The sequence below is a fragment of the Capricornis sumatraensis genome, chromosome 15, assembly GCF_032405125.1.
Source record: "Capricornis sumatraensis isolate serow.1 chromosome 15, serow.2, whole genome shotgun sequence".
NCBI classification, from domain to species: domain Eukaryota; kingdom Metazoa; phylum Chordata; class Mammalia; order Artiodactyla; family Bovidae; genus Capricornis; species Capricornis sumatraensis.
The window spans coordinates 10,765,158-10,791,393 of record NC_091083.1 but is presented as its reverse complement, the minus strand read 5'-3'; the positions used below and the strand labels follow the sequence as shown (position 1 = coordinate 10,791,393).

The window sequence follows — 26,236 nt, the reverse complement described above, 5'->3', positions numbered from 1 at the left end:
TGTAGATAAAATGAAAGATAAAATATCTTTTGGACTCAACATGAAGTCTTTTCACAACAGTTCTTTGTTTATATGACTTCAAGGACTGTCAGTGTATAAAGGGATTTAAATTCTAACCTTTTTATATTCTTTGTATTACCCAGTTAAATAACTTTAAAATTAAGGGTTTTTCTTGAAAGTTATCTGAGCACAAATTTGTATACGTGTGTGTTAGTGGAAAGAAATGCATGCCATCTTTGCCTGTTTTCCTTTAGGGTAATTCCTCTTCTGCAATTACTTTTGGATGGAAGTATGCACTTTTCCCAATAGAAGATGGTAATCTTGGAGAATGACCATGGAGAAGGGGATGAGTTCTGGAGAAGGGCTGCCTTCCAGATCATCTCAAGTTTCGGCTGTTAAAACAACAGCGAAAGAGTTGGAAACGAAGCAGTCCCATAAAGAGAAGCGAGGGGGCTTTGTGTTGGTGCATGCAGGTAAGCTCTGAGTAGCTGAGTTGGAAGGTGAAAATAATGGTTTCCTTCCCTTTGCCTTGAAGTACACCAGGAACTGAGTTTCCTGTCTGGGGGAGGGACACTGCAGGAGGAGTTGGAACCACGGTTGACTTGCACAGAGTGAAGGCCTCCCCTGAGCTCCCCACATGGAGGGTCTTACAGTGATGGCACTTCCTTTGTCCCCTTCATTCACCTCCTCTAGTACTTTTACTCCACGCGTGTGTGCCTGTTAAGTCTCTTCAAGTCATGTCTGACTCTTCGCTGTTCTGTGGACTTGTAGCCTGCCAGGCTCCTCTGTCCTTGGGGATTCTCCAGGCAAGCATAACTGGAGTGGGTGGCCGTGCCATCAGCCAGGGGATCTTCGTAACCCATGGATCAAACCTGTATCTTTTCATTTACCTGCATTGGCAAATAGATTCTGTTACCACTAGTGCCACTTGGGACGCTCTTTACTCCATATAGTAGATATATTTAGATGTTGTTAAAACCAGACAAAGTAATTGTTTAAACTCTGGTTTGTGTTTTTAAAAATAAAGCTGTTGAAAAAAATTTTACTCACCCCATATTTGACTTTGTCCGTTGTAGAGTGTAATTTATACAGTCTTAAAGGTAGTTTTTGCCTTCTTAATATTATAAATGAGGAACCTTGAACGCAGAGTGGTTAAGTGGCTTCAGGCACCCAGCTAATCGGTCGCGCCAGGCTGAGAAACCATTAAGTGGGCCTGAAAGTCCCATTCTAGTGCTTCTGGCACTCCATCAGCCTCTGATTTCTGCTTCAGAGGATCTTGAAGACAGACACAGTGAAGTTCAGCCCGTGAGTCCCCATTATTGATACAGCGAGGGTTTCCAAGCAGTGCAGCTCTGCCCTGGTCTTTTTTCCTCTCACTTTTTCTTTGATGTGGGGTGAGTGGCATTGTTTCTTTTTGTCAGACTGGCATTCTGCCTGATTGTTAACCTTTGGCTATAGCTAAACTGAACAGACAAGTTGGGAAGTCTTACAGAATTGAATCCGGGAAAATCAAACAGTGAACAAACAAAAGGTTCAATTTTCTTTTCTTTCAACTGACTTTTCAAAGAAATGAGGTAAATTTATAGAAACAACTGAAATTCCCAAGCCAGTGTTCCTTCTACTGCACCATGCTGGTGGTGCAGTAGGACCCAGTGAGTTATTTTATTCATAACGAGTATGTGAAAAATGTGCAAGAAAGCCCTGAGATATGTAAGCAGTAACAACATGGAACATTTGATGACTTGGAAAGGGTTGCCTTCTGTGGTAGTCATTGCAGACTCCCTCCTGTCTCAGACACATACCTGAAGGCAATGACTCTTATAGCTGGTGCTGGGACCAGCTGTAATAGGAGGAAGTCTGGGTTATGGCAGGAACTTGTGTGGATTAAGGATGACTTTCCCCTTCAAACTTCTTAGAAGGTCAAATAGAACGATTGATTATGCAGCATTATATACCTTCCACATTTAAGGGACAAAATTTCAATTCCAGTGTAGAGATTTTAAAACTTTTTCTTTTTTATTTCATATTAAAGGAGACTTGCCCAAGTTTTAGTCATTTGAATAGTAGTAGATTCTTGCTTTTTCCCTAGATCTGTATACTACCTATACTTTTCATGTTTGTGCTCATTGTCCAGTTTTGTCTCTTTGTGACCCTATGAACTGTAGCCCACCAGGCTCCTCTGTCTATGGAATTTTCCAGGCAAGAATACCGGAGTGGGTTGCCATTTCCTCCTCCAGAGGATCTTCCCAACCCAGGGACTGAACCCATGTCTCTTGTGTCTCTTGCAATGGCAGGCAGATTCTTTACCACTGAGCCGTCAGGGAAGTTCATTAGTGCTGCTATCCACACACTAAAGTTACCTATTTGGCTGCAGTATACCATGTGGGAAATCCTGCTGCAAGGTCTGAGACCTAAGATGGCATTTATTAGAGAACATGAAGAGAGTCCTCGTAAACATTGGCACAGGTTCTGTGAAGTCTGAGTTCTTTTGAGAAATGTGACTAGAATTTGTATATATTATGGATTCTGGTTGTTTGGACTTCTTTTCTACTCTCTCGAGTCCATTAACTATAGCTTCTTGGGCCCATTCTTTGTCTGCATTGAGGAAAGATGGGTTAAGTTTGTGTTGTGAGGCCTGAAGATGAGAGATGTAGTTCTTTAACCTTGCCTGTGTTGGACCTCTCTGAGGCCCAGAAAGGGACTGGGAGTGGGGTCTGAGGGGGAGATTCAGAGCAACTTAAGGAACTTTGATGAAAGGCCTTTTCTTGGTTTCTTTCTAGTTTATTCTCAGATCCCTAACTAAGCAAGTATTAATCCTTTTAGGGAAATAAATTTCAGAGCCTTTCTCTTGAAGTTGCTGAGTGATTAGGATAGGCAGTGGTGAATATACCATTCCTGATGTTTCAGAGACTCTGAGCTACATTCCAGGGGTGAAGAAAGAAGTTAGAGTAGGAGAGGTGATATTGGCGGTTGTTGTGGAAAGGATGTAACAGCTGTCCATTTCAAGTTTTAAATAAAACTACCTAGTTTTCTGAAGTTACTCTTGAGAATTCTGACAAGGACTTTCCAAAGTTCAACAGGGAGGAAATTAAAGGCACTCTGCCCTTGACACTGCCTAGGTTATCAGTTCAGTTCAGTTCATTAGCTCAGTTGTGTCCGACTTTTTGCAGCCCCATGAATCACAGCACTCCAGGCCTCCCTGTCCATCACCATCTCCCGGAGTTCACTCAGACTCACGTCTGTCGAGTCGGTGATGCCATCCAGCCATCTCATCCTCTGTCGTCCCCTTCTCCTCCTGCCTCCAATCCCTCCCAGCATCAGAGTCTTTTCCAATGAGTCAACTCTTCGCATGAGGAGGCCAAAGTACTGGAGTTTCAGCTTTAGCATCATTCCTTCCAAAGAACAGCCAGGACTGATCTCCTTTTGAATGGACTGGTTCGATCTCCTTGCAGTCCAAGGGACTCTCTAGTCTTCTCCAACACCACAGTTCAAAAGCATCAATTCTTTGGCGCTCAGCTTTCTTCACAGTCCAACTCTCACATCCATACATGACCACTGGAAACACCATAGCCTTGACTAGATGGACCTTAGTTGGCAAAGTAATGTCTGTGCTTTTGAATATGCTGTCTAGGTTGGTCATAACTTTCCTTCCAAGGAGTAAGCATCTTTTAATTTCATGGCTGCAGTCACCATCTGCAGTGATTTTGGAGCCCCCCAAAATCAAGTCCGCCATCGTTTCCATTGTTTCCCCATCTATTTACCATGAAGTGATGGGACCAGATGCCATGATCTTTGTTTTATGAATGTTGAGCTTTAAGCCAACTTTTTCACCCTTCTCTTTCACTTTCATTAAGAGGCGTTTTAGTTCCTCTTCACTTTCTGCCATAAGGGTGGTGTCATCTGCGTATCTGAGGTTATTGATATTTCTCCCGGCAATCTCGATTCCAGCTTGTGCTTCTTCCAGTCCAGCGTTTCTCATGATGTACTCTGCATATAAGTTAAATAAGCAGGGTGACAATATACAGCCTTGATGTACTCCTTTTCCTATTTGGAACCAGTCTATTGTTATGTCCAGTTCTAACTCTTGTTTCCTGACCTGTATATAGGTTTCTCAAGAGGCAGGTCAAGTGGTCTGGTATCCCATCTCTCTCAGAATTTTCCACAGTTCATTGTGATCCACACAGTCAAAGGCTTTGGCATAGTCAAGAAAGCAGAAATAGATGTTTTCCTGGAACTCTCTTGCTTTTTCCATGATCCAGTGGATATTGGCAATTTGATCTCTGGTTCCTCTGCCTTTTCTAAAACCAGCTTGAACATCTGGAGTTCACGGTTCACGTTTTGCTGAAACCTGGCTTGGAGAATTTTGAGCATTACTTTACGAGCGTATGAGATGAGTGCAATTGTGTGGTAGTTTGACCATTCTTTGGCATTGCCTTTCTTTAGGATTGGAATGAAAATGACCTTTTCCAGTCCTGTGGCCACTGCTGAGTTTTCCAAATTTGTAGGCATAGGTTATCAACTCCCTCTAAAAAACACTCTTGACTTTGGGTAAGTTTTCAAAAGGAGGAGAGGTCACCTTGGTGAAGCCTCCTCGGAAACATAAGCTATTTCTGGTGCCTCTGGTAGGAAAATAGCTTTTCAAAAAGGAGATAAGGCATGGTATTGAAAACACTTACGGTGCAGAAAGATTTTTAAGATTAGATTATTAAGAGTCCATACACTTAGGACAGTAGTTTTTTTGTCACTCAGAAAGCATCAGTTTGTATGAACTATTTATATAATGTTAGCAAGGTCTCTGATATCTTAATGATAGTTAACCATTGATTTTTTTTTTCCCCCCACTACAGGTGCAGGTTATCATTCTGAATCCAAAGCCAAGGAATATAAGCATGTATGCAAAAGAGCTTGTCAGAAGGTATGGAGAGAATGTATTCTGTCTGATTGAAACATTTTAGTTTTGACCATAAAGCAGCTTTACCTTGAAATTCAAAATTTTAAGGTTTGATTTATAAGACAGACTTTGGCTTGGACCACAAAATAATTTTGCTCATATTTGTGGAGTCTTTTGTTTTGTTTTGTGTTTTTTATTCTCCAAATCATGTTTAGATCTTTTCTTTCCTTTCCCAGATCAAAGTCTGTATTTTTGGAATTGTGGGCACATAATCATATACCTTTTAATCTTTGCAGCGGTTTGAGCTCTATAGGAGGAGTAGGGCAAACAGGTCAAAGGCAGCCAATGTGGCTTTCTATGAAGGGAAGAAGAAAATAATAAAAAAATTAAAATGAGTGTTTTTCTTAGGGAGATTATCTTTTTCTTTGTTTCTCATCGCGTAGTTTGTATCGTAGCAAATTCATTGTCATTCTGAAGTTTAGCTTTGCCTATGGACTCAGTTGTGCTTTTTTTTTCATCTTTGGATTTCGAGGTTTTGCTAAATTGTTGAATGCTAAATGTGGAGGCAGGAATGGACTCGGAAGAAATATTGTTTGCTTTTATTTTGATCCTGGCTATATACTCTTGTGGGCAAACCTTCCATTACCTTTTATGCAAATAGAATGTTAATTGGACATTGCGTATCAAGTAAATAGGGGTCTTCCTCACTCTTTTCATTTATATTTATTACCATTTAAAGAAAATTATGTTTAGTTAGAGATCCGAGGTTTTTCTTATGAATGGAATCTCACAAATGGATGAGAATATTTTGTTACAGTGATTGCATTGTCTTTTAAAAAATTATAATAAAGGTAAATATTCTTTAAGCTATTTTATATTTTTAATCTTATTTTTCAAAGTATGAAATCTTTTTGTTTTCTGAAAAGAAATGGATTACCTTTATAGGACTATAGTTCTGTATATAATACATTTAGAGTGTGTAACCAGACTCCTCAATGTATACAATAAATGAACTTCTCAAAAGTTTCCTGAGGAATACAGTTCTTAGTTTTTGATCTTTTTGTTGACTAAGTTGGAGTTTCAATAATTCATTTAAAAATCAGTTTTTCTTCTCTTTCTTTCCTGTCTTATTTATACTTAAGAAGCAAGGTGATTTTGTGACCTTTACTCTCTATAGATTATATTACAAAATAATATTATATGCTTAATCTCAATGTAAAGTACCTTACAGAATCACAAATGCTGTTTTCAAAAGTATGCTTCCATCTAAAAATTCTGAAATGCCTCTGTGACTGAGTCACTGTTTTTTATAGCTGGAGTAGAGAGAGTAGCAGGGACTTCCCTGGCGGCTCAGACAGTAAAGAATCTGTCTGCAATGAGGGAGTCCTGGGTTCGATCCCTGGGTCAGGAAGTTCCTGTGGAGAAGGGAATGGCTACCCACTCCAGTATTCTTGCCTGGAGAATTCCATGGACAGGGGAGCCTGGTGGGCCTCAGTCGATGGGGTTGCAAACGGTTGGCCACAACTGACCACTTAACACACACAGTGAGAGTAGTAACGGTGGAATAAGAAATTATTAGCTTAGTCTATATAAAATATGAATTCAGATTTCAAAGTGGAATTCATATAATTTCTTAGGCTATGTGAGTTGCCCTGTGATGAATGAAGCCCTTTCATTTACTAAATTCCTTGTACTTTGTGTTTAGGTATATCATAAGTTATCCTGAATAATTGCTTACTCTAAGTAGTTTATTTCTTAAAGTATGAAATGGAACTGTAGTGATCAATTTTTGTTAACTCTAAATGTCTCTTACACTTCTCTAAGCCTTTGAAAAGTTTCTGGGTGTGTTTGAGAAGCTGTGGTTTTACAGCGAGTAACCTTGCCCCTTGGTTTCCTAGGCAATTGAAAAGCTACAGGCTGGTGCTCTTGCAACAGATGCAGTGACTGCAGCCCTGGTGGAGCTTGAGGTATTTCTTTTCTCTGTTTGTTTCATTTAAAGTAGTTGTGAGTTTGTGTTTGTTATTCTTAAATGACATGAACCTGTTGTTTAGTCAGCCATCAATGACACGACTAGTGTTTCCCAACAGTATTAACAATGAAGAATGAAGAAGCAGTCGGTGATCTTGTTAGGTTGTTTTATTGGAGACTTCTCTGACTAATATAAAGAAGTTGGTTAAATTTCAGTTTTCCCCCTGGTTTTGTGAGATTCATGAATACAAGTTACTGGTGGCTTGATGCTTGAATTTCGTTAATATTTTCAGAAGAAAAATTCCTGAAGTTCACACCTTCTCAAAGTAATATATATTCTGTTGTTTAGAAAACAAAAAATTCCAACTGTCTAGAAGTATCCCAAGTTTAAGGAGAAGTTTCCTCACAAATGTATCAGTGGGATATATATATATATACTGAAGCTGTGCTCTGTTAGGTGTGTCTTGTCCAGTGTGATTGTTAGGTTGGTCTCCAGTTAACTGTGGACATTGAGGAATTCAGTGAAGAGGTTCTCAAGTTTGCTGTAATCCTTGCTACTTCAGTATGAGGGTCTCTCAATTCTCTTAATCTAGACCCTGAGGATAAGTTTGTCCAGGAGCTATTGAGGACTTCAGAAGCCTGACTTATTTTTCTCAAATTTTTAGAAGGTAGATTAGTGTAAGTCAGTTTAGAGGGCAGTGAGTGAATAGTTTTTTGCTTGAAAAGATTGCTAGGGGAATCAAATAAGACTTAGAGGTAAAACAGAGTTTGAGGGAGGAGGTGATAGAGAAGACTGTCTCCAGTTGACTAGATTAGGTTCCTACTAGCAGGGCACCTACTCTGACATGCCAGGCCTTGCTTTTTACCTGTGAACATTGCCCAGAGTTTACCAAAAGTGCTAGCCTTGTTTCCCTGATTCATTGCAGAGTTGAGCTTTGGATCATGCTCTGTGGATCGTACACTCTCTTGCTAACACTTTGAGCTTGGTCCTAGGGTATGTGGTCAAGGAAGGGGAATATAGATGGTGGGCATGTAGTTTGGTGCCTGAGGCATCTGACTGGGGGCATGTGGTCCCTTTCTGTTGAGACTGATTGATCCTACACTAGCTCTGTACCACTTGGTGGCCACAAAGCGCTGGGTACCTCCTAGCCTCTCCTTGGCTCAGTTTACACATTTATGATATGAGGATGACAATTTCCACTTTACAGAGTTCTGAAGGTTAACTGACTTAATGTATGATAATCACATAGAACAGTATGAGGCATGTGGTAAGCTACTCATAACTGTTATCAATAATGACTATTGTGAGGATATATGTGAAGTGAATATTTGTGGAAAGTTAATTATATGCTGTGGATAAAAGGGGAAAAGTGATGCCAGGAAGAAGGTTGATGTGGTTACCACCAAATGTTACCTTTACTCAAAACACATACACAAAGAAAGCTTCATCTAACTTAATTCAGTTATTAGTTGCAAATGACTTCTTTGTGTAGAAGACAATGTCCTGAGGTTACAGGTACATGAAGCCAGTGTGGGTCTGGGGAGAGATTAATGCATAGCTGGGTGTATACCTTAAGGGCAACTATGAATACAAAATTGAGTAAAATTAAGTTTTCCTTTTTCTTTTCATCTTAGAATAGCTTTAATTTTCTCAAGTCCTACTTCTGCTGACTATTTCGTTACATTTTTTTCCCCATGATGAATCAATCCTACTTTAAAAGAGTTTACTTATGTATACTTAAAAATGATTTAAAATACATTTTGGAATGAGTTACATGTGAACGAACTTTATAGTTTTGAATGATGACCTGTGGTTTTTAAGGGTGTGGATATGAAGGTTTTTTAAAAAATAAATGTGTTCTATTATTTTGATTGGACCATGGCCTGAATGAGTTTAGCGTATTTTCCTCCCTTTAATTATTAAGTTTGGGGAAGAATTTCAGTGACTTATCTTTAAAAATTCTTTTTTATGTGGAATCTTTGATTGAAATATATGTTAGTAGTTTAAAGGTTAAGGCTCCACTAACCGGAAGAATTTTCCCAAATCTTAAGGATTATGCTGGAAGTCATGCATATACGGCCTCCTACCATTGCTGTCACCTTGCATAATTGTGATTCGTCATCTTTGAACAGGGTGGTCTTAAATAAAGAGTTTAACTGAAGACATATTCTAATAGTTTGAATCAATGGAAGGATATATAAAAATTGGATTCTTATATTTTCTGTACTTGGAAAAAATAAGAGTAACAATATTAAGTCCTTTCAGTCAACTGAAAAGTTCCAGAATCTCACTTATACTGTTATGTTTAATTTGAGAGTAACCACTTATCCTTACTTTTTTGGTCAGTCTATTTAGCAGAGCTGAGTTTTGTCTTAATTATCAAATAAATATGGGCAACCATCGTACCTTTGTCTTTTGACTTTGGGATATACTTTTTGACTTCAAGAAAACCATACTTTTTAAACTTGCTTTTTACATTATTACTGAGGCAGGTGGCTACACTGGGTTTGAGTTCCTTGAAGGCTTTGCTAACTGTAGATTGAAATGGTTTAATGGGTTTAATGATCCTTATTGGCCAGAAGGGATGTCTTGCCTCGTATTTTGAAAAATATGAAAATTTGCACTTACCTATATAGTGAAAAGTACATTGACCTCAACCTGATGCCACAGAGGGGAAAGGGAGAATGTGAAGTAAAATTTATAATAAAAAACGTTGGGTTTTGGTGACCTCTATAATTTATACAGGCCACCTCAACAAATCATTTTTGAGCTTTTCTTGGAATCTTATTCCCTTGTGTGGTTTCATTTTTCTCACCCACCAAGACAGACAACTGCAAAGCACCAGAGGGCTGGGATGGTGAGTGTGTAAGTTCCTGCCTATGAAACTGACTAGCTTCTCCCTTCTGGGTTTTGGGAGGGAAGGTGGCCACTCGTATGAGAGGTGTTCTGTAGTGTGAGGGTGAAGATGAGATGTGGATGACAGTGTGCATTTTGCTTGTTTTCACAATGTGGTGAAGAAAATTTCCATTTTCTTTCCAGGTCAGTTTTATAGATCATATTTTAATAATTTATTGTTAAAGTGATTTGGTCCCATTGTTTCATTATTCATTGTTTTTTAGAGATTCTTTTTGTAACTGATGGGAAAGTGACTCCTACCCATTGGGTAGTACACTTCTGATTTCCCTTCCAGCAGAGAAGATCAATTTGTGCAGCAACTTGATTGTCATGTCTGGGCTGTGCATTTGGAGGACAGTTGCTTTCATGCCTGCTTTTGAAATAGTTTTGGTTTGGATAGTGACAGTGGATCTTAAATTTTAGACCATAGTTTGTACATAATTTGTACATTTCACATGTACAGCTTCTGATACGAATTTTTTCTGTGAGAAAATTGGATTTAGATCTGGGTGAGTCATGATTCCTCTGCTTAAGTAAAGAGTGTTTCATAGATTTTGATAGAAAATGAGCTCATAAAATGCTTACTGAAGCGCTCTTTGCACATCAAAAAATTTCTTTTGAAAGTATTAAGATGAGGTTTAAAAAGTTCTGATAAGGAATAATAGGTGAAATATGACTGACAAACTGATGAGAGGTTACTTGTAGTCTTGTGAGGAAAGTAATGAATCTGGGTGGCTGGGTGTATCCTTTGAGAGATTTTGGTTAATTTGTTTTGAAAACTGATTATTTTGGTAAGCAGAATACTAAGTATTAACAATAGTGATACGTATAGCCTTTGAATTTCATATGGTGAAAGGTAAATTGTACAGGCCTCCATGTTAAAAATGTTTTGCTGAACTTAGATTATTCTAAGTGGACCTTGCCATCTTTTGTTGAGTTGATTCATTCTTTGTGTCTTCGTATGGTCAGAGGAGATGGTACTTCCTGGTCAAAGCTTGTTGATTGTCCAGATCCTTTAGCATTTAAATAGCAGATTATATTGCGCACAGCTGTCTGCTAAAAATGGACCTTTGTCTTTGGAGCTCTATATAATCCAATGTAGTACTTGCTTGTAAATCTTGGTAAATCCTTTATAGAAGTAACTTCTTATCCAGACGGCTGGTAGTTTGGGGTGCGAGGGAAAAAAAGGAGATGTTTGCATTATTATATGAGTATATATAATGCTTTATGCATTTATCTGACCTCTACATCCTGAGCCGTAGAGCCAGCTCTGCATGCATGCCTAAAAAGCAAGGATCTCCAGAATGTCCTCCCTGTGGTTGGTGGACCACAGCCCAGGGCTCTGTGCAGCTATAGGATTAGGCCATACGTCCTTCCTTTGGCCTTATTCTTCTAGCTGGAATTGTGTGTGTGCTTCAAAGGGAGAGAGAGCCCCAAAGGCCTGTGAGTCTTTGGGCTGCTTCGTGGTCATGAAGACGGTGTGGCTTGCTGCTGGCGCACGGGCATATCTTGGATGGGAGGGAATACTGGGAAGGTCTGATATAACCCCCTTTCTCTCACCAAGCCTGTAGCAAATTCACTTTTAGGGTTTCTTTATGGTTAGAAGCCTAACCACACCTGCTCCCTATCCCACTTCGGTATTTAGTCTTTGTTGCAAAAACATAGCTGCTTTACTGTCATTAATGTTTATTTTTGAGGTCAACAATTATTTAAAATAAGTGAGCATCTCTGTTCTTCTGCACATTTTTTGTTTTGAAGAAATGATCTTTTCATAAGCAGAAGGGAGCTGAGGATTTCAGTAGATCCTTGCTTCCTGCCCCCCTCACTCCCCTATGGGGCTGAACACGCTGGACAGATAGCTCCATGCATCTAGCTCACAGATACAACAAATGCCCTCACTGTGTGACGGAGGACTCCAATTTTAGACCCACAACTCCCGAAAGTCTCATTTTTCTCTTCCATTGGCCATATGTTTTATTGTCTGTAATGAGGAGTGGGGGAGGTCCTGTTTTTATGTATGTGAAGCAAGGAGTTTTGCCTTTTCTGCTTTGTAGTACTTCAAATGTTTTCATTGCATGAAATTTGGATTTTGACTTCAGATGCTCTTTGTACCTTTATCTTTTTTCAACTTGGTTATCATTGATTATTTCGTCAAAGACTCTACTTTGCTGTCTATTTAGCAGTATTTCCAGGGGTGCTTCAGTATTTCTGTGTATTCCATCTGATTATAGAGTCTTTATGTTTCTCTGCATTTTTTGTTTTATTTTTTGAGGTGTACACACACAGTTACACTTCATGGAGTTGCATCCAGCCAAGTGTCCATGTTCTTCTTGTGAAGAGGCAGAGAAAATCACCTCTCCCAAGAATTTCTACCTTCTGACCAAGGCACATGTGTCCTGAAGAGCTGTACACAGATGGGAGGCAACTTGTTTGCTTGTTCTGCTGCTAGAGCATTGATTTAATTAGAAGACAGGCTGTGGGTGGCCAAGTGCAGACAAAGAAGCACCAGACACAGCCCAGTTAGCCTGGGACAGTAAAAGTAAGTTACACTCTTTCTAAAACACTTTTTTTGAGTATTGATGCTGATTCTTGCCTTTAGTAGTAAGTGGCAACTTGTAACTTACTGTTTGTGTTTACACATTAGGTGCATCTGTTCTTTTTCTAAGACCCTAGACATTAAATGTGCTCTTTAGCACAAAGTATCTGCTTAATTAAGGAAAAGCAGTGATTTTTTTTCTTCTTTTAATTTTTTCAGAATAAAAAAGAAAACTGAATCAATGATTACATTCCAGGTTCATTTTTATACAGCATCAAAACTGTGTATTAGTTTCGACTGAGTCAAAACTTTTAAGTACAGTGCTTGTTGTGTTACAGAGCTTTTCACTGATGGGAACATGAAAACAGTTTCACCTTTTTCTAGCCATTTCTTGATGAGCTGTGTGCACCTTATCACATGAATTCATCTTGACTGAATGTGGTAGAAAATACAGTTCAAGACCAGACTTAGCAGTGTCTAAGGAGCTTGTGGACTTCCCTGGTGGCTCAGACGGTAAAGCGTCTGTCTACAATGCAGGAGACTCAGGTTCGAGCCCTGGGTTGGGAAGCTCCCCTGGAGAAGGAAATGGCAACCCAATCCAGTACTATTGCCTGGAAAATCCCATGGACAGAGGTGCCCCATAGGCTACTGTCTATGGGGTCGCAGAGTCGGACACGACTGAGCGACTTCACTGTCAAGGAGCTTGTAGCTTTACATATAAGTCCTGTTTTCCTCTGGGAGTTATTACTCTAAGAATATGCTACATTTTAGAATTCAGTTTTGAACTACTAAAAGCTACATTTGGTAATATGATGGAATTGGTGATAATTTGTGTTTTGGTTATGAGCAGCAATTTAGACTTTTGGGTTGAGTATAAAATATCTTCCTTTAAATTAAGAGAGATATTAGATTCATTGGCCCTTGCATTTATAGTACTGTGATTATTGAATCATTTTGTAGGTGTGTGTGATGTGCGTGTGTGGTATGTGTGTGTGTTTGGATCTGTATCATTTGGGGACATCAATTTTATTATTTAACATCTATTGTTTTTTGCTTTTGGTAGTGAAGGGCTAGGCTTAAGAAGGTTTTTCTGTGTTCAGCGAAGTCACAGGCTGATAATCATGAAGGTCAGTCTGAAAGACTGCCTTTGATTTTAAGTTTTTAATCTATCTCTCAAAGAGACTTTATTCAGAATCTGGAAAGGCATGAGAAAGAAATTTGTTATATAATTTTTAAGAGTCTCATCAAGATCATGTCCTAAACCTTGCTACAAAGCAGAACAAAGCATTACTTCTGTTTTTTCCTCCCATTCATTCTCGGTATATAGCTGCCATCTAATTTTTATATGTATAGCAGACTTTAACTGTTAGATTAATGAAGGATTGCACCTCACTGTAGCACAGCAAATAGCTTAAAATTGAGTCCTAGGCATCCCAGTTGAGAGCAGTGCTTTGGCTATTCCGACTGCCAGGGAGTTCTTACTGGCAGTCATTCCCACTCAGGGTCCAGCATCCTGCATGGTAATCACATTTCCCGAGAGTTTATGACATGCAGATAATGCTGGGTATCAACACTACTGCACTTACTAGGCTTCTCAGAAAATTCCGAGCGGGGAACTTGTTTTTGTTTTCCTCTTTTGGAAGTGTGTGCAGATGTTAACATTTCCTAGTGGGCTGGACATATTTAAAATTAAAAGCATAGTTATCAGTTCCTACTTACAAGTTAGTGGCACTTCCTCGCACCTCCAGTCTGCCATGTCCTCACTTCACATTTGACAGAAGGATGGTTTACATTATTATAATTTTGTGGTCTGTTAGGTTCTTTTTGAGCGATATTTTCACATTATCATCAACATGGTTGAAAGGTATTGTTGTTTAGGTTATAGGGAAGTATAAGGAGATGCCAAAGTTGGCTTTACCAGAGAAACAGCTTCATTTGTCTTTTCTATTGTAGCTCAAGTGGAAAGGACAATTTCAGGTACCGGGCGTGCTAACCTCTTCCTGGACGTCATAAAGACTCCAACTAAAACAAAGTTTAAAACTATTTCAGATGTGCAGGTCTGTTGAAGCCAATATTTTTTTGAGATTTGTGTTGTTTGACAAGTAACTCTTTGTACCAGAATTTGGTGGCTTGCAATTAAAAAACCCATGAAAATAAACTGCTGTGATGTAATTTTTCTGCTTAATTATGTTATCTGTTTATTTGCAAATTAGGCAGATTAATAATGGAAAGAAGGTGAATACAGATGGGCAGTGCTTTTTTATTAAGATACTTTTAGTAATAAATTAGAGAAAAAACCTGGTTCTATTTTTGACAGAATATTGTGTGCCGGGTCAACAAATGCTCAGATGAACAAAAGAAGTATTTGATGCGTTTATTCTGACTTTCCTAGAAGAGCTTAGATGCTTCAAGAAGATCATTTAAAAGTCTTAGTTCCTAATACATAGGCTGTTGTGAGTTAGTTTTTTAAAGAAATATAAAGTATGTGTTTTCGTGTGTGTAATTGAGCAGTTAAAAAAATGAACTGTCACAGATACTCAAACTGGGTATTCAGCATAGTATATTTGACTCAACTGTTCACAGAGTGTGATGCAAACAAATGTTCTCTTAACTTACATCCAAGATGGCCTAAGTATTACTTTAACACATGTTAAAAGTGGAGCACTGTACCTCTTTGGCTAGATACAATTCCGGGCTGTCTCGGTTGAGTAATTTCCTCAGGCATTCCAACTTTGATCAACCACAGCACGAACTTTTAGCATGTCTGTAAAGCAGCCAGTCCATCTGTAAATATGTCCTGAGGTAGAGAGAAAAGAGAGAATGCCAAAAAGGAAAGAATACTTTCTGTTGTAAAGGAACAGTTACAGAATGAAAATGGAAAGTTTTTTTGTTTCCCTAGGAGCTCTTTTTAGATAATTGAGCCTCTGATGTCTAAGTATGCCCTGTGGTTCTGTATTAATGAATGAAAGATACTTCGTTTGGGCCTAGTAAAAATGCTTTCCCGACTAACTCTGCTGAAATGTAATGGTTAGAGTTCATTAATTCTTAAACTTTCCAGTCTTTATTAATGTATTTAGTATTAATTGGCCAAAAACCTAAATATAAACAAGAGCATGTATCTCAGTAAATCATGTCTTAATTGTTTATGGCTGGTATTTAGATGAAAATATTCTTATATGACCCTGTTTTAGAGAGTAATTCTCAGAACAGGCACACCACTACCGGAGTAATCTCTTTGTTTTCAACACATTAAGCAAAATAGGTTTTTCTGGGTTTTATTTTCAGTGACCTGAAAATGAATTTGCAAATATGTCTGTTGATTTCTATGGGGCTTCCCTGCTGGCTCAGATGGTAAAGAATCTGCCTGCAATGCAGGAGACCTGGGTTCGATCCCTGTGTTGGGAAGATCCCGTGGAAAAGAGAATAGCAACTCGCTCCAGTATTCTTACTTGGAGAATTCCATGAACTGAGGAGCCTGGTGGGCTACAGTTCATGGAGTCGCATAGAGTCGAACATGACTGAATGACTAATACTTTCACTTGGAGTTTTTTAGTTTGCGTTGCTCCAAATTACTAATTCCAAAGAGAATACCATGTTTTCTTTCATCATTTTGGCAATGACAGTTCACCATTGTGTAAAGGTGTAGATGAAGTTGTCTATACTGATGGTGATCAAGATAGTCTTGAGAAAAATTTTATGATATCTCATCATCCTTGTGGATTCTGGGTAGAAAGCTGATGTCTCATTTTGGAGATGCAAAAAAGCATTACAGATTCTAATTATCACAATCAGAAGATACGTGGCATTTCTGACTTCTAACCTAGCTCTTAGTAAAGTACTTTGATGCAGGGTAATTAGTCTGCAGCACAGATTAAATAGCCTACTTCTGTACTTCACGGATTCAATGGACATGAGTTTGAGCACAAACTAGGAGATGGTGAAGGACAGGGAAGCCTGGCGTGCTGCAGTCCATGGGGTCGCAAAGAGTTGCATGGGACTGAGCGACTGAACAACACCTACTGTGTTTATCATTTGTAAGTAGCAAGAAGTACATATATTCAGTATTTTCAATATCCAGTGAGGCATGGGAGTGAAATCATGATTTGTTGTCGGGACTGGCATTTGTGTCAAAGAGCTGCTTTGCCTGAAATCTCTATTGTGGGCAAAACTGAAGACTTTGAATTTGCATCTGGAGAAGCATGAGGCCTTATTAACCTTTACAAAGTGAGGGTCCAGAAGAGATGGTTTACAGATGTATGTTGATTGTTCCATAGACTAGTTCTTAAAAACTGGAATTTGTTGCAAACATTTAAAATCGGGAGACTCATAAAAATCTGGATTTCTGATTTCTTTCGAAAGAAAAATGAGATCTGGTCTCATGGAACATGTATTCTTTCAGGGTTGCAGTCTACCAAAGCAGAGTGACAGCTGCCCCTTTTTCAGTATAGGAAGCTGTGTAACTAAGACTATATTTCAGCTCAAGGTACAGCTGAAAATTATGCCTGGACAGATATGCCAACTTTTGTCTTGTTGGAAGGCCTGAGGAAATGAACTGATGGTTTAATTGGCCTAAGTTTTTTGCTCCAGGTTGCAAATTGTTATAACAGGGATTTCTACCAACAATAAGACTGGAATGAGCTTTGATTTGATTTTTTAAAATTGGAATTGGACTAAGGTATTAACTTATTGCTTTGAAAATGAACTTCAAGCTAAAGACTTTTCAAAAAATTTCCCATAGAAGCAGTTTGAACCAGAACCAAAGTATTAATACATCACTCCAAAGACTTTGAGCTGGAGCTGAAGCAGGTAAAAATACTCTGTGACCTGGCTAAATCCTTCATTTATTTCTAGTCCCTGAAGTAAAATATTATTTTCAGTGTTCGTAGTGAAGAATGTACCAGAAGTGACCATAAGTGCAAGCATATTACACCCAATTCTGAACCTAAAGGATAATTAGCTTCCAATCTTGATTCCACTACTTCTGGATGGAAAGCACACTGAGATAAATCACTAGTTTGTGCATAATATTTGTGGTTGCATCTTTGATGATTACCCAGAAGCCTTTGTACATCCTTTTTATCAGGGACTCTGTCACATTTTATTAATCTTTTCCTGATTCATTTCATTTCTCTCCAGTAGAGGTTGAATCCCGCTTCCCAGAGTGGTTAGCTCTTGTAGCCTCTCACGATTCAGTTTTCCTTTCTTTCTCTCCACGTTCTCTGTTCTGTTGCTCATAGATACCTTTACAAACCTCTTCAAGGTGGGGTTCAAGGAGAAAGTGAAGATAAGCAGTTCATCCAGGTGAGTTTCTCAAGGTGAGGGCCATGCTCTGACTGGATCAGATTCACTTGAGGTAGCTTGTTAAAAAAAAGAGCAGTTTCTCCCTTCACCTTACATGACCTAAGTCAGAATCTTTGGGGATAGGACTCTGCAAATGTTCATTTTTCTGAATTAAACAAAAAAATTACTCTTGAAATAATTGTAGGTTCACATGCAGCTGTAAGAAACAACATGGAGAGAGCCCTTGGAGCCCCGCCCACAGTGATGACTGCTTCTAGAAAAGCTGCTCTTAATCTTTTATTTTAAGACATTGCACTGTAGTGTACGTATAGAAAAGCATACATATTTATGGTACAGGAGCAGCTCCTTGAATTTTCAGAGGGAACCAGCACCCAGGTCAAGAACCACATTTGCAGCCCTTCAGAGAGCCCCTTCTGCCCCTTCCAGTCAGTTCAGTTCAATCGCTCAGTTATGTCTGACTTTGCGACCCCATGAATCGCAGCACGCCAGGCCTCCCTGTCCATCACCAACTCCTGGAGTCCACCCAAACTGATGTCCATCAAGTTGGTGATGCCATCCAGCCATCTCATCCTCTGTCGTCCCCTTCTCCTCCTGCTCCCAATCCTTCCCAGGATCAGGGTCTTTTCCAGTGAGTCAGCTCTTCACATGAGGTGGCCAAAGTACTGGAGTTTCAGCTTCAGCCTCAGTCCTTCCAGTGAATATTCAGGACTAATCTCCTTTAGGATGGACTGGTTGGATCTCCTTGCAGTCCAAGAGACTCTCAAGAGTCTTCTCCAACACCACTGTTCAAAAACATCAATTCTTCAGCGCTCAGATTTCTTTATAGTCCAACTCTCGCATCCATACATGACTACTGGAAAAACCATAGCCTTGACTAGACAGACCTTTGTTGGCAAAGTCCTGTCTCTACTTTTGAATATGCTATCTAGGTTGCCCATAACTTTTCTTCCAAGGAGTAAGCGTTTCTTAATTTCATGGCTGCAAACACCATCTGCAGTGATTTTGGAGCCCAAAAATAAAGTCTGCCATCGTTTCCATTGTTTCCCTATCTATTTACCATGAAGTGATGGGACCAGATGCTATGATCTTAGTTTTCTGAATGTTGAACTTTAGGCCAACTTTTTCACTCTCCTCTTTCACTGTCATCAAGAGGCCTTTAGTTCCTCTTCACTTTCTGCCATAAGGGAGGTGTCATCTGCATATCTGAGGTTATTGATATTTCTCCTGGCAGTCTTGATTCCAGCTTGTGCTTCTTCCAGCCCCGCGTTTCTCATGATGTACTCTGCATAGAAGTTAAATAAGCAGGGTGACATAATACAGCCTTGACGTACTCCTTTTCCTATTTGGAACCAGTCTGTTGTTCCATGTCCAGTTCTAACTGTTGCTTCCTGACCTGCATACAGATTTCTCAAGAGGCAGGTCAGGTGGTCTGCTATTCCTATCTCTTTCAGAATTTTCCAGTTTCTTGTGATCCACACAGTCAAAGGCTTTGGCATAGCCAATAAAGCAGAAATAGATGTTTTTCTGGAACTCTCTTGCTTTTTTGATGATCCAGTGGATGTTGGCAGCTTGATCTCTGGTTCCTCTGCCTTTTCTAAAATCAGCTTGAACATCTGGAAGTTCACGATTCATGTACTGTTGAAGTCTGACTTGGGGAATTTTGAGTGTTACTAGCATGTGAGATGAGTGCAATTGTGTGCTAGTTTGAGCATTCTTTGGCATTGCCTTTGTTTGGGATTGGAACGAAAACTGACCCTTTTAAGTCCTGTGGCCACTGCTGAGTTTTCCAAGTTTGCTGACATATTGAATGCAGCACTTTCACAACATCATCTTTTAGAATTTGAAATAGCTCAACTGGAATTCCTGGGAGAAGGAAATGGCAACCCATTCCAGTATTCTTGCCTGGAGAATCCCAGGGACAGAGGAGCCTGGTCGGCTGCTCTCTATGGGGTCACACAGAGTTGGACATGACTTGGCAGCAACTGGAATTCCATCACTTCTACTGACTGTTCATAGTGATACTTCCTAAGGCCCGCTTGACTTCACGTTCCAGGATGTCTGGCTCTAGGTGAGTGATCACCCCATCATTATCTGGGTTGTGAAGATCTTTTTTTGTAGAGTTCTTCTGTATATTCTTGCCACCTCTTCTTCTGCTTCTGTTAGGTCCATACATACCATTTCTGTCCTTTATCAAGCCCATCTTTGCATGATTTCCTTTGGTATCTCTGATTTTCTTGAAGAGATCTCTAGTCTTTGCCTTTCTGTTGTTTTCCTCTATTTCTTTGCATTGATTGCTGGGGAAAGCTTTCTTATCTCTCCTTGCTATTCTTTAGAACTCTGCATTCAGTTCAGTATATCTTTCCTTTTCTCCTATGTGCTTCACTCCTCTCCTTTTCACAGCTATTTGTAAGGCCTCCCCAGACAGCCATTTTGCTTTTTTGCTTTTCTTTTTCTTGGGGATGGTCTTGATCCCTGTCTCCTGTACAATGTCATGAACCTCCGTCCATAGTTTATCAGGCACTCTGTCTTTCAGATCCAATCCCTTAAATCTATTTCTCACTTCCACTTTATAATCTTAAGGGATTTGATTTAGGTCATATTGGAATGGTCTGGTGGTTTTCCCTACTTTCTTCAGTTTAAATCTGAATTTTGTAATAAGGAGTTTGTGATCTGAGCCACAGTCAGCTCCCGGTCTTGTTTTTGCTGACTGTATAGAGCTTCTCCATCTTTGGCTGCAAAGAATACAATCAATCTGATTTCTGGTGGTGACCATCTGTTGACCATCTGGTGATGACCATCTGGTGATGTCCATGTGTAGAGTCTTCTCTTGTGTTGTTGGACGAGGGTGTTTGCTATGACCAGTGCATTCTCTTGGCAAACCTCTATTAGCCTTTGCCCTGCTTCATTCTGTACTCCAAGGCCAAATTTGCCTGTTACTCCAGGTGTTTCTTGACTTCCTACTTTTGCATTCCAGTCCCCTGTAATGAAAAGGACATCTTTTTTGGGTGTTAGTTCTAAAAGGTCTTGTAGGTCTTCATAGAACCATTCAGCTTCAGCTTCTTCAGCATTACTGGTTGGGGCATACATTTGGATTACCATGATATTGAATGGTTTGCCTTTGGAAATGAACAGAGATCATTCTATCGTTTCTGAGATTGCATACAAGTACTGCATTTTGGACCTTTTGTTGACTATGATGGCTACTCCATTTCTTCTAAGGGATTCTTGCCCACAGTAGTAAATAAAATGGTTATCTGTGTTAAATTCACCCATTCCAGTTCATTTTAGTTCACTGATTCCTAAAATGTCAATATTCACTCTTGCCATCTCCTGTTTGACCACTTCCACTTTGCCTTGATTCATGGACCTAACATCCCAGGTTCCTATGCAATATTGCTGTTTGTATCATTGGACCTTGCTTCCATCACCAGTCACATCCACAATGGAGTGTGTTTTTCTTTGGCTCCATCTCTTCATTCTTTCTGGTGTTATTTCTTCACTGATCTCCAGTAGCATATTGAGCACATACTGACCTGGGGAATTCCTCTTTCATTATCCTATTATTTTGCCTTTTCATGCTGTTCATGGGGTTCTCAAGGCAAGAATACTGAAGTGATTTGCCATTCCCTTCTCCAGTGGACCACATTTTGTCAGACCTCTCCACCATGACCCGCCCATCTTGGCTGGCCCTACATGGCACTGCTCACAGTTTCATTGAGTTAAGGAAGGCTGTGGTCCATGTGATTAGATTGGTTAGATTTTTGTGATTGTGGTTTTCTATCTGTCTGCTCTCTCATGGAGAACTGTAGGATAAAACCTTTTCTGAAATGGAATCATGCAGTAAGTATCCTGTTGTGTCTGCTTTTTTGTTTAATTGAGGTGAAATTCATAGAACACAAAATTAGTCATTTCAAAGTAAATAATTCAGTGGCATTAAAACATTCATAATATTGTGCTACCACCACGTCTGTCTTGTTTCAAAATATTTTTGTCTCTCCAAAGGGAATTTTGTACCCATTAAACAGTTACTCTGTATTCCCTCCTCCCCCTCCTCTGGCAACCACCAATCTCCATTAACTCTCTGGATTTCCCTGTTCTGGATATTTCATATAAATTGAATCGTACAATGTGGGACTCTTTGGATCTTCTTTCACTTGGCATAATGTTTTCAAGGTGCTTCCACATCATGGCATGCACCATATCAGCATGCCATTCATCTTCGTGCAGTATTACTCAACACTGTTCATGCATATACCGTGATTTGTTTATTCATTCATCCATATATGGACATTTGATTGGTTTCCACTCTTCTGCTGTAAAAGGTGTTGGCTGTGAATAATGAACAGTGTTACTGTGAACATTCCCATACAAGTGTGTATTTGTCAAGTTATCGAGTCGTATGGCAATTCTGTATTTAGCTTTTTGTGAAATCACCAAACTGTTTCCATGACAGCAGAACCATTTTACACTGCCCACAGCAAATGTACTGTAGTTTTTGTTTTTGTGAGTATAACAATCCTCATGGGTACAAAGTGGTACCTCATTGTGATTGTCATTTTTTTTCTCTATGAATAATGATGTTGAACATCTTTTTATGTGCTTGCCGACCATTTGTATATCTTCATATAAATGTCTATTGAAGTCTATTTAAATCCTTTGCACATTTTATAATTTGGTTGTTTTTTGGTTAATGTTATTGAAAATTATAGGAGTTTTTCATATATTCTTGATACTGTACTGCTATTGCTGGTTTGTCAGTCTGAAATTACATCAAAATGAACACTTGAAAAATAAATTGTAATTGCTCCACCAAGTATTTCCTATCTCCTGTCCTGTTTTTTTTTTTTTCTTCATTGTGTTTACTGTTCATATGCCATCTAATTTATTTAGTTTCTTATTGTCTGTCTCAGCTAGAATGCAGTTCCATCTGGGCAAGGATATTTTTCTGTTATGCTCACTGCCGTATCACCGTGGGTTAGGGCAAGGATTAATAAACCATGACCTGAAAGCCAAATCTGGACTGTTGCCTGTTTTTGAATGGTCTGAAAACTGAGAATGTTTTTTTTTTTTTAACGGTTGAAATGAAGTCAGAAGAAGAATAATATTTCCTGACACCAGAAAATTATATGAAATTCAAATTTCAATGTTTATAATGAAGTTTTACTGGAACACAGCCAAGTTCATTCGTTTGTATATTTTCTCTGGCTGCTTTTCATGCTCTAGAGGCAGAGTTGAGTAGTCGTAGAGTTGTCTGTGTGGCCTGCAAAGCCTGAACTATATAACAGAGCTGATTCTTTACAGCAAGATTTGCCTGGCACATAAAGGAACAATAAATATTTGTTGGGTGAATGAATGAATGTTAGCCTATACCACCACAGAGGAATCCAAATTGGAAATCTTTCAACAATCAGTCTTGAAAATTTGAGCTTAATTGGCTGCTTAATAAAAATATCCCCAAATGATTTTTTTGTAATACATTTTTCATTGGCTTCCATTCATTCTGTAAATAATGAGAACTGATGATGAAATACCAAGGAATTTGTAATTTTTAGGATAGTGTCAGGTAGGGTAGGCTTATTGTACAAATTTTACTAGTGTTAGTTTGAGAAACACTGTAACAACACAGTAGACATCCTGCTTTTACTATTCGATTTAAAAAAGATTCAAGAAATAGTTTGTTTAAAAAGCTGTTTCATCTTTTTTCTCTTTCTCATCAGCATTAGACTAATAATGCTACCTGTTTACTAATGAAGGTTGTAATAAAAATGATTTTGATGTCTTAGCATAACTTAATTTTGAATAAGACAGTGTATTATCATATAGTTTCATTCTGCTGTTGAATTTGCCCTTGGATTACAGGGTATGAATACTAACATATTAGTAATTTCCTGTAAATGTCTAACTTCTCCTTAAAGGAAGATTGGAGATTGGACAAACATAAATCATTTTATATAAAAATTATTTTATGATGTTCCAGTCTAGTTTTTGTACAGCATTTGAAAACTAAATTGTTTGCATCTGTGAGAACTGTTAATAGAGGTCTTATAATAGATCCCCAGAGGTAGAGTGTACCCCATAGTCTTGCAAACAGTTCTTATTTTATGCTTTCAGCAAAGGACATTAAATGGGTAATACAGGTTGTGGTTTATAGTGAAAGAGTAATGCTTTGCAGATCTTTGCCTTGGCTTGGTGTTTCCAAATTTCATTACTCAGAAAGGGTTTCCATGTCATGCTGGGGTGTAGCTCCTGACTTGCCTCTTGGCCTTCTCGTCCTCTCTCTGCTGGGTTAAGCAGTCAGAGTGATCTTGCTTTTTATAGCTTTGTCTCCTTTGGAAGTTAGAACTAAGTTTGAAAAATATTTTGCTTTTAAATGTTATCTTTTAGGAGGTGAAATTCTATTTCCTGAAGTTATTTCACTTTTCTTATTTCAACTGTGAAAAGGTTGGATTCTTAACACTCTATGACATTTTTTTGTGGCATTTCTCTATAGAGTAACCTGCAAAAATGAGTAAGTATCAGCTTCCTTAAGGGATTATAGTTCACAGTGATCAGTTATTCTATTTATTTATGTTTGTAATTAACTCCTATTCATTCTGCAAATATTTATTGAGTACCTACTGTGTGCCAAGTATTACTTTCGACATTGGGATAAAATACCTAAGAAGACAAACTGTTGTATTTACGGGGCTTCCATTCTATGGGAGAATTAGACAATTATGTATAACGTCAAGAAGTAAAAAGTGCCATAAAGAAAAATCAGAGGAAAAATTGTTGGGTCAGGTTAGGGAAACGCTAAGCCAGATTTACAGGGACTTACCTGCCCAGATTTGCATGGCTTCCCTGGTGGCTCAGACGGCAAAGCAGTGTTGGAGACCTGGGTTCAGTCTCCGGGTTGGGAAGATCCCCTGGAGAAGGAAATGGCAACCCAGTTCGGTACTCTCGCCTGGAAAATTCCATGGACTGAGGAACCTGATAGGCTACAGTCCATGGGGTTGCAAAGAGTTGGACATGACTGAGCGACTTCACCTGCTCAGAAGATGTCTCATAAATGAAACAGGGGAGAAAACCATGTAGAGAAGTTGGGGAACAGAATCTTGAGTTTGAAGGGAAAGTACCACACCCCATTTTATTCTTCTTTCTAGTACTTATCACGTGGGATATCAGCTATTTATACATGCGTACAAATGGTACGTGCACATGTTTCTATACACACATGTATGCAGTCTTTATTTGTTGATTCTTCCCTTGCTATCAGTTCAGTCCAGTTCAGTCGCTCAGTCGTGTCCGACTCTTTGCGACCCCATGAATCACAGCACGCCAGGCCTCCCTGTCCATCATCAATTCCCGGAGTTCACTCAGACTCATGTGCATCGAGTCGGTGATGCCATCCAGCCATCTCATCCTCTGTTGTCCCCTTCTCCTGCCCCCAGTCCGTCCCAGCATCAGGGTCTTTTCCTCACTAAGCTCAGCATTTCAAAATGCAAAAGCCTGCAGGTACAAGTGTTCCTCCTGTGCCCTGGGAGGTGCAAGGAGGTCCTGTGGTTGTGTGGTGCACAGTGAGAGGAGAGGGGGAGAGCCTGGGTCATGCAGGTCCCTGTGAATCTTGGAAAGTGAGACTTCAGATTTTATTCTCAAGTGTGACAGGCCATTGTAGGTTTCTGAATAGGGGAAGAACAGGATTTTAAAAAGATCTCTAGTTACTGATTGGATATAATGATTTCTAGTTGTATAAAGTGATTCAGCTCAGAAAATCAACAACAAATGACCATGTACATTATAAGGGAAAGGTTAGTATATGGGGTGATCAGTTTATACTGAATGATAGGTAGTTTCATTGTAATTTGCATACAACAAAATCACCAATTTTTTAAGTGTACAGTTTGATGAGTTTTGACAAAAGTAGCTACCAATGTAACTACCAATACAGTCTTGACATAAAACGTCTTCATTGCCCATGAAGTTTTCTCATAATGTTTATCTACAGTGGATTCCCTTCCTGTCAGTGGCAATTACCCCTGGCAATTACTATCTCTCCTTTTAATCCCAGTTTGGCCTTTTCTAGGATTTGGTATAAATAGAATCATACATTAGGTAGCCTTTTGTGAGTGGCTTCTTTGATTTAGTTTAATGCTTTTGAGATTCCTCCATATTGTTGGCTGTATAAAGGAATAATAATAATAATAATAAAATGAATTTGTTCCTTTTATTGCTGAACAGAATTTCATTGTATTGGTATATCACAATTTGTTCATCCCTTTACCAGCTGATGAGCATTTGTGTTGTCCTGTGTTTGGCTGTTCTGATTAAAGCTGATATGAACATTTTCATTTAAGTCTTGATGTGGACATATGCTTTCATTTTTCTTGGATAAATAGTTAGAAGTAGAATTGCTGGATCTATGGTAAATGTATGCTCAACTTTAAAGAAACTGCCAAACTCTTTGCTATTTTTATTCTCACTAGCAGTGTATGAGGGTTACAGTTGCTCTACATTCTTGCCAAAACTCACTATTGTTGGCCTTTTAAATTTAACCATTTTAGTGGTATTTTGTGGTTTTAGTTTGCATTCCCTAATGACTAATGCTATTATGCATCTTTTCATGTATTATTTGCAATCTGTACGTGAAACTGTTTGCCCATTAAAA

The 26,236-nt window shown here is 38.9% G+C and overlaps 1 protein-coding gene across 3 annotated transcripts in view; it reads left to right on the top strand.

Moving 5' to 3' along the window:
* Window positions 1–269: 269 nt before the first annotated feature.
* The window catches only part of TASP1 (taspase 1), a 254,444-nt gene continuing 228,477 nt past the window's right edge, over window positions 270–26,236 (top strand). For all 3 annotated transcript variants that reach the window (XM_068987337.1, XM_068987336.1, XM_068987335.1), the window contains exons 1-3: window positions 270–473; window positions 4,848–4,915; window positions 6,790–6,858. In XM_068987337.1, coding sequence (XP_068843438.1) covers window positions 329–473; window positions 4,848–4,915; window positions 6,790–6,858 — 282 coding nt within the window. In that variant the 5' untranslated portion in view covers window positions 270–328. The remainder of the gene's footprint in view (window positions 474–4,847; window positions 4,916–6,789; window positions 6,859–26,236) is intronic.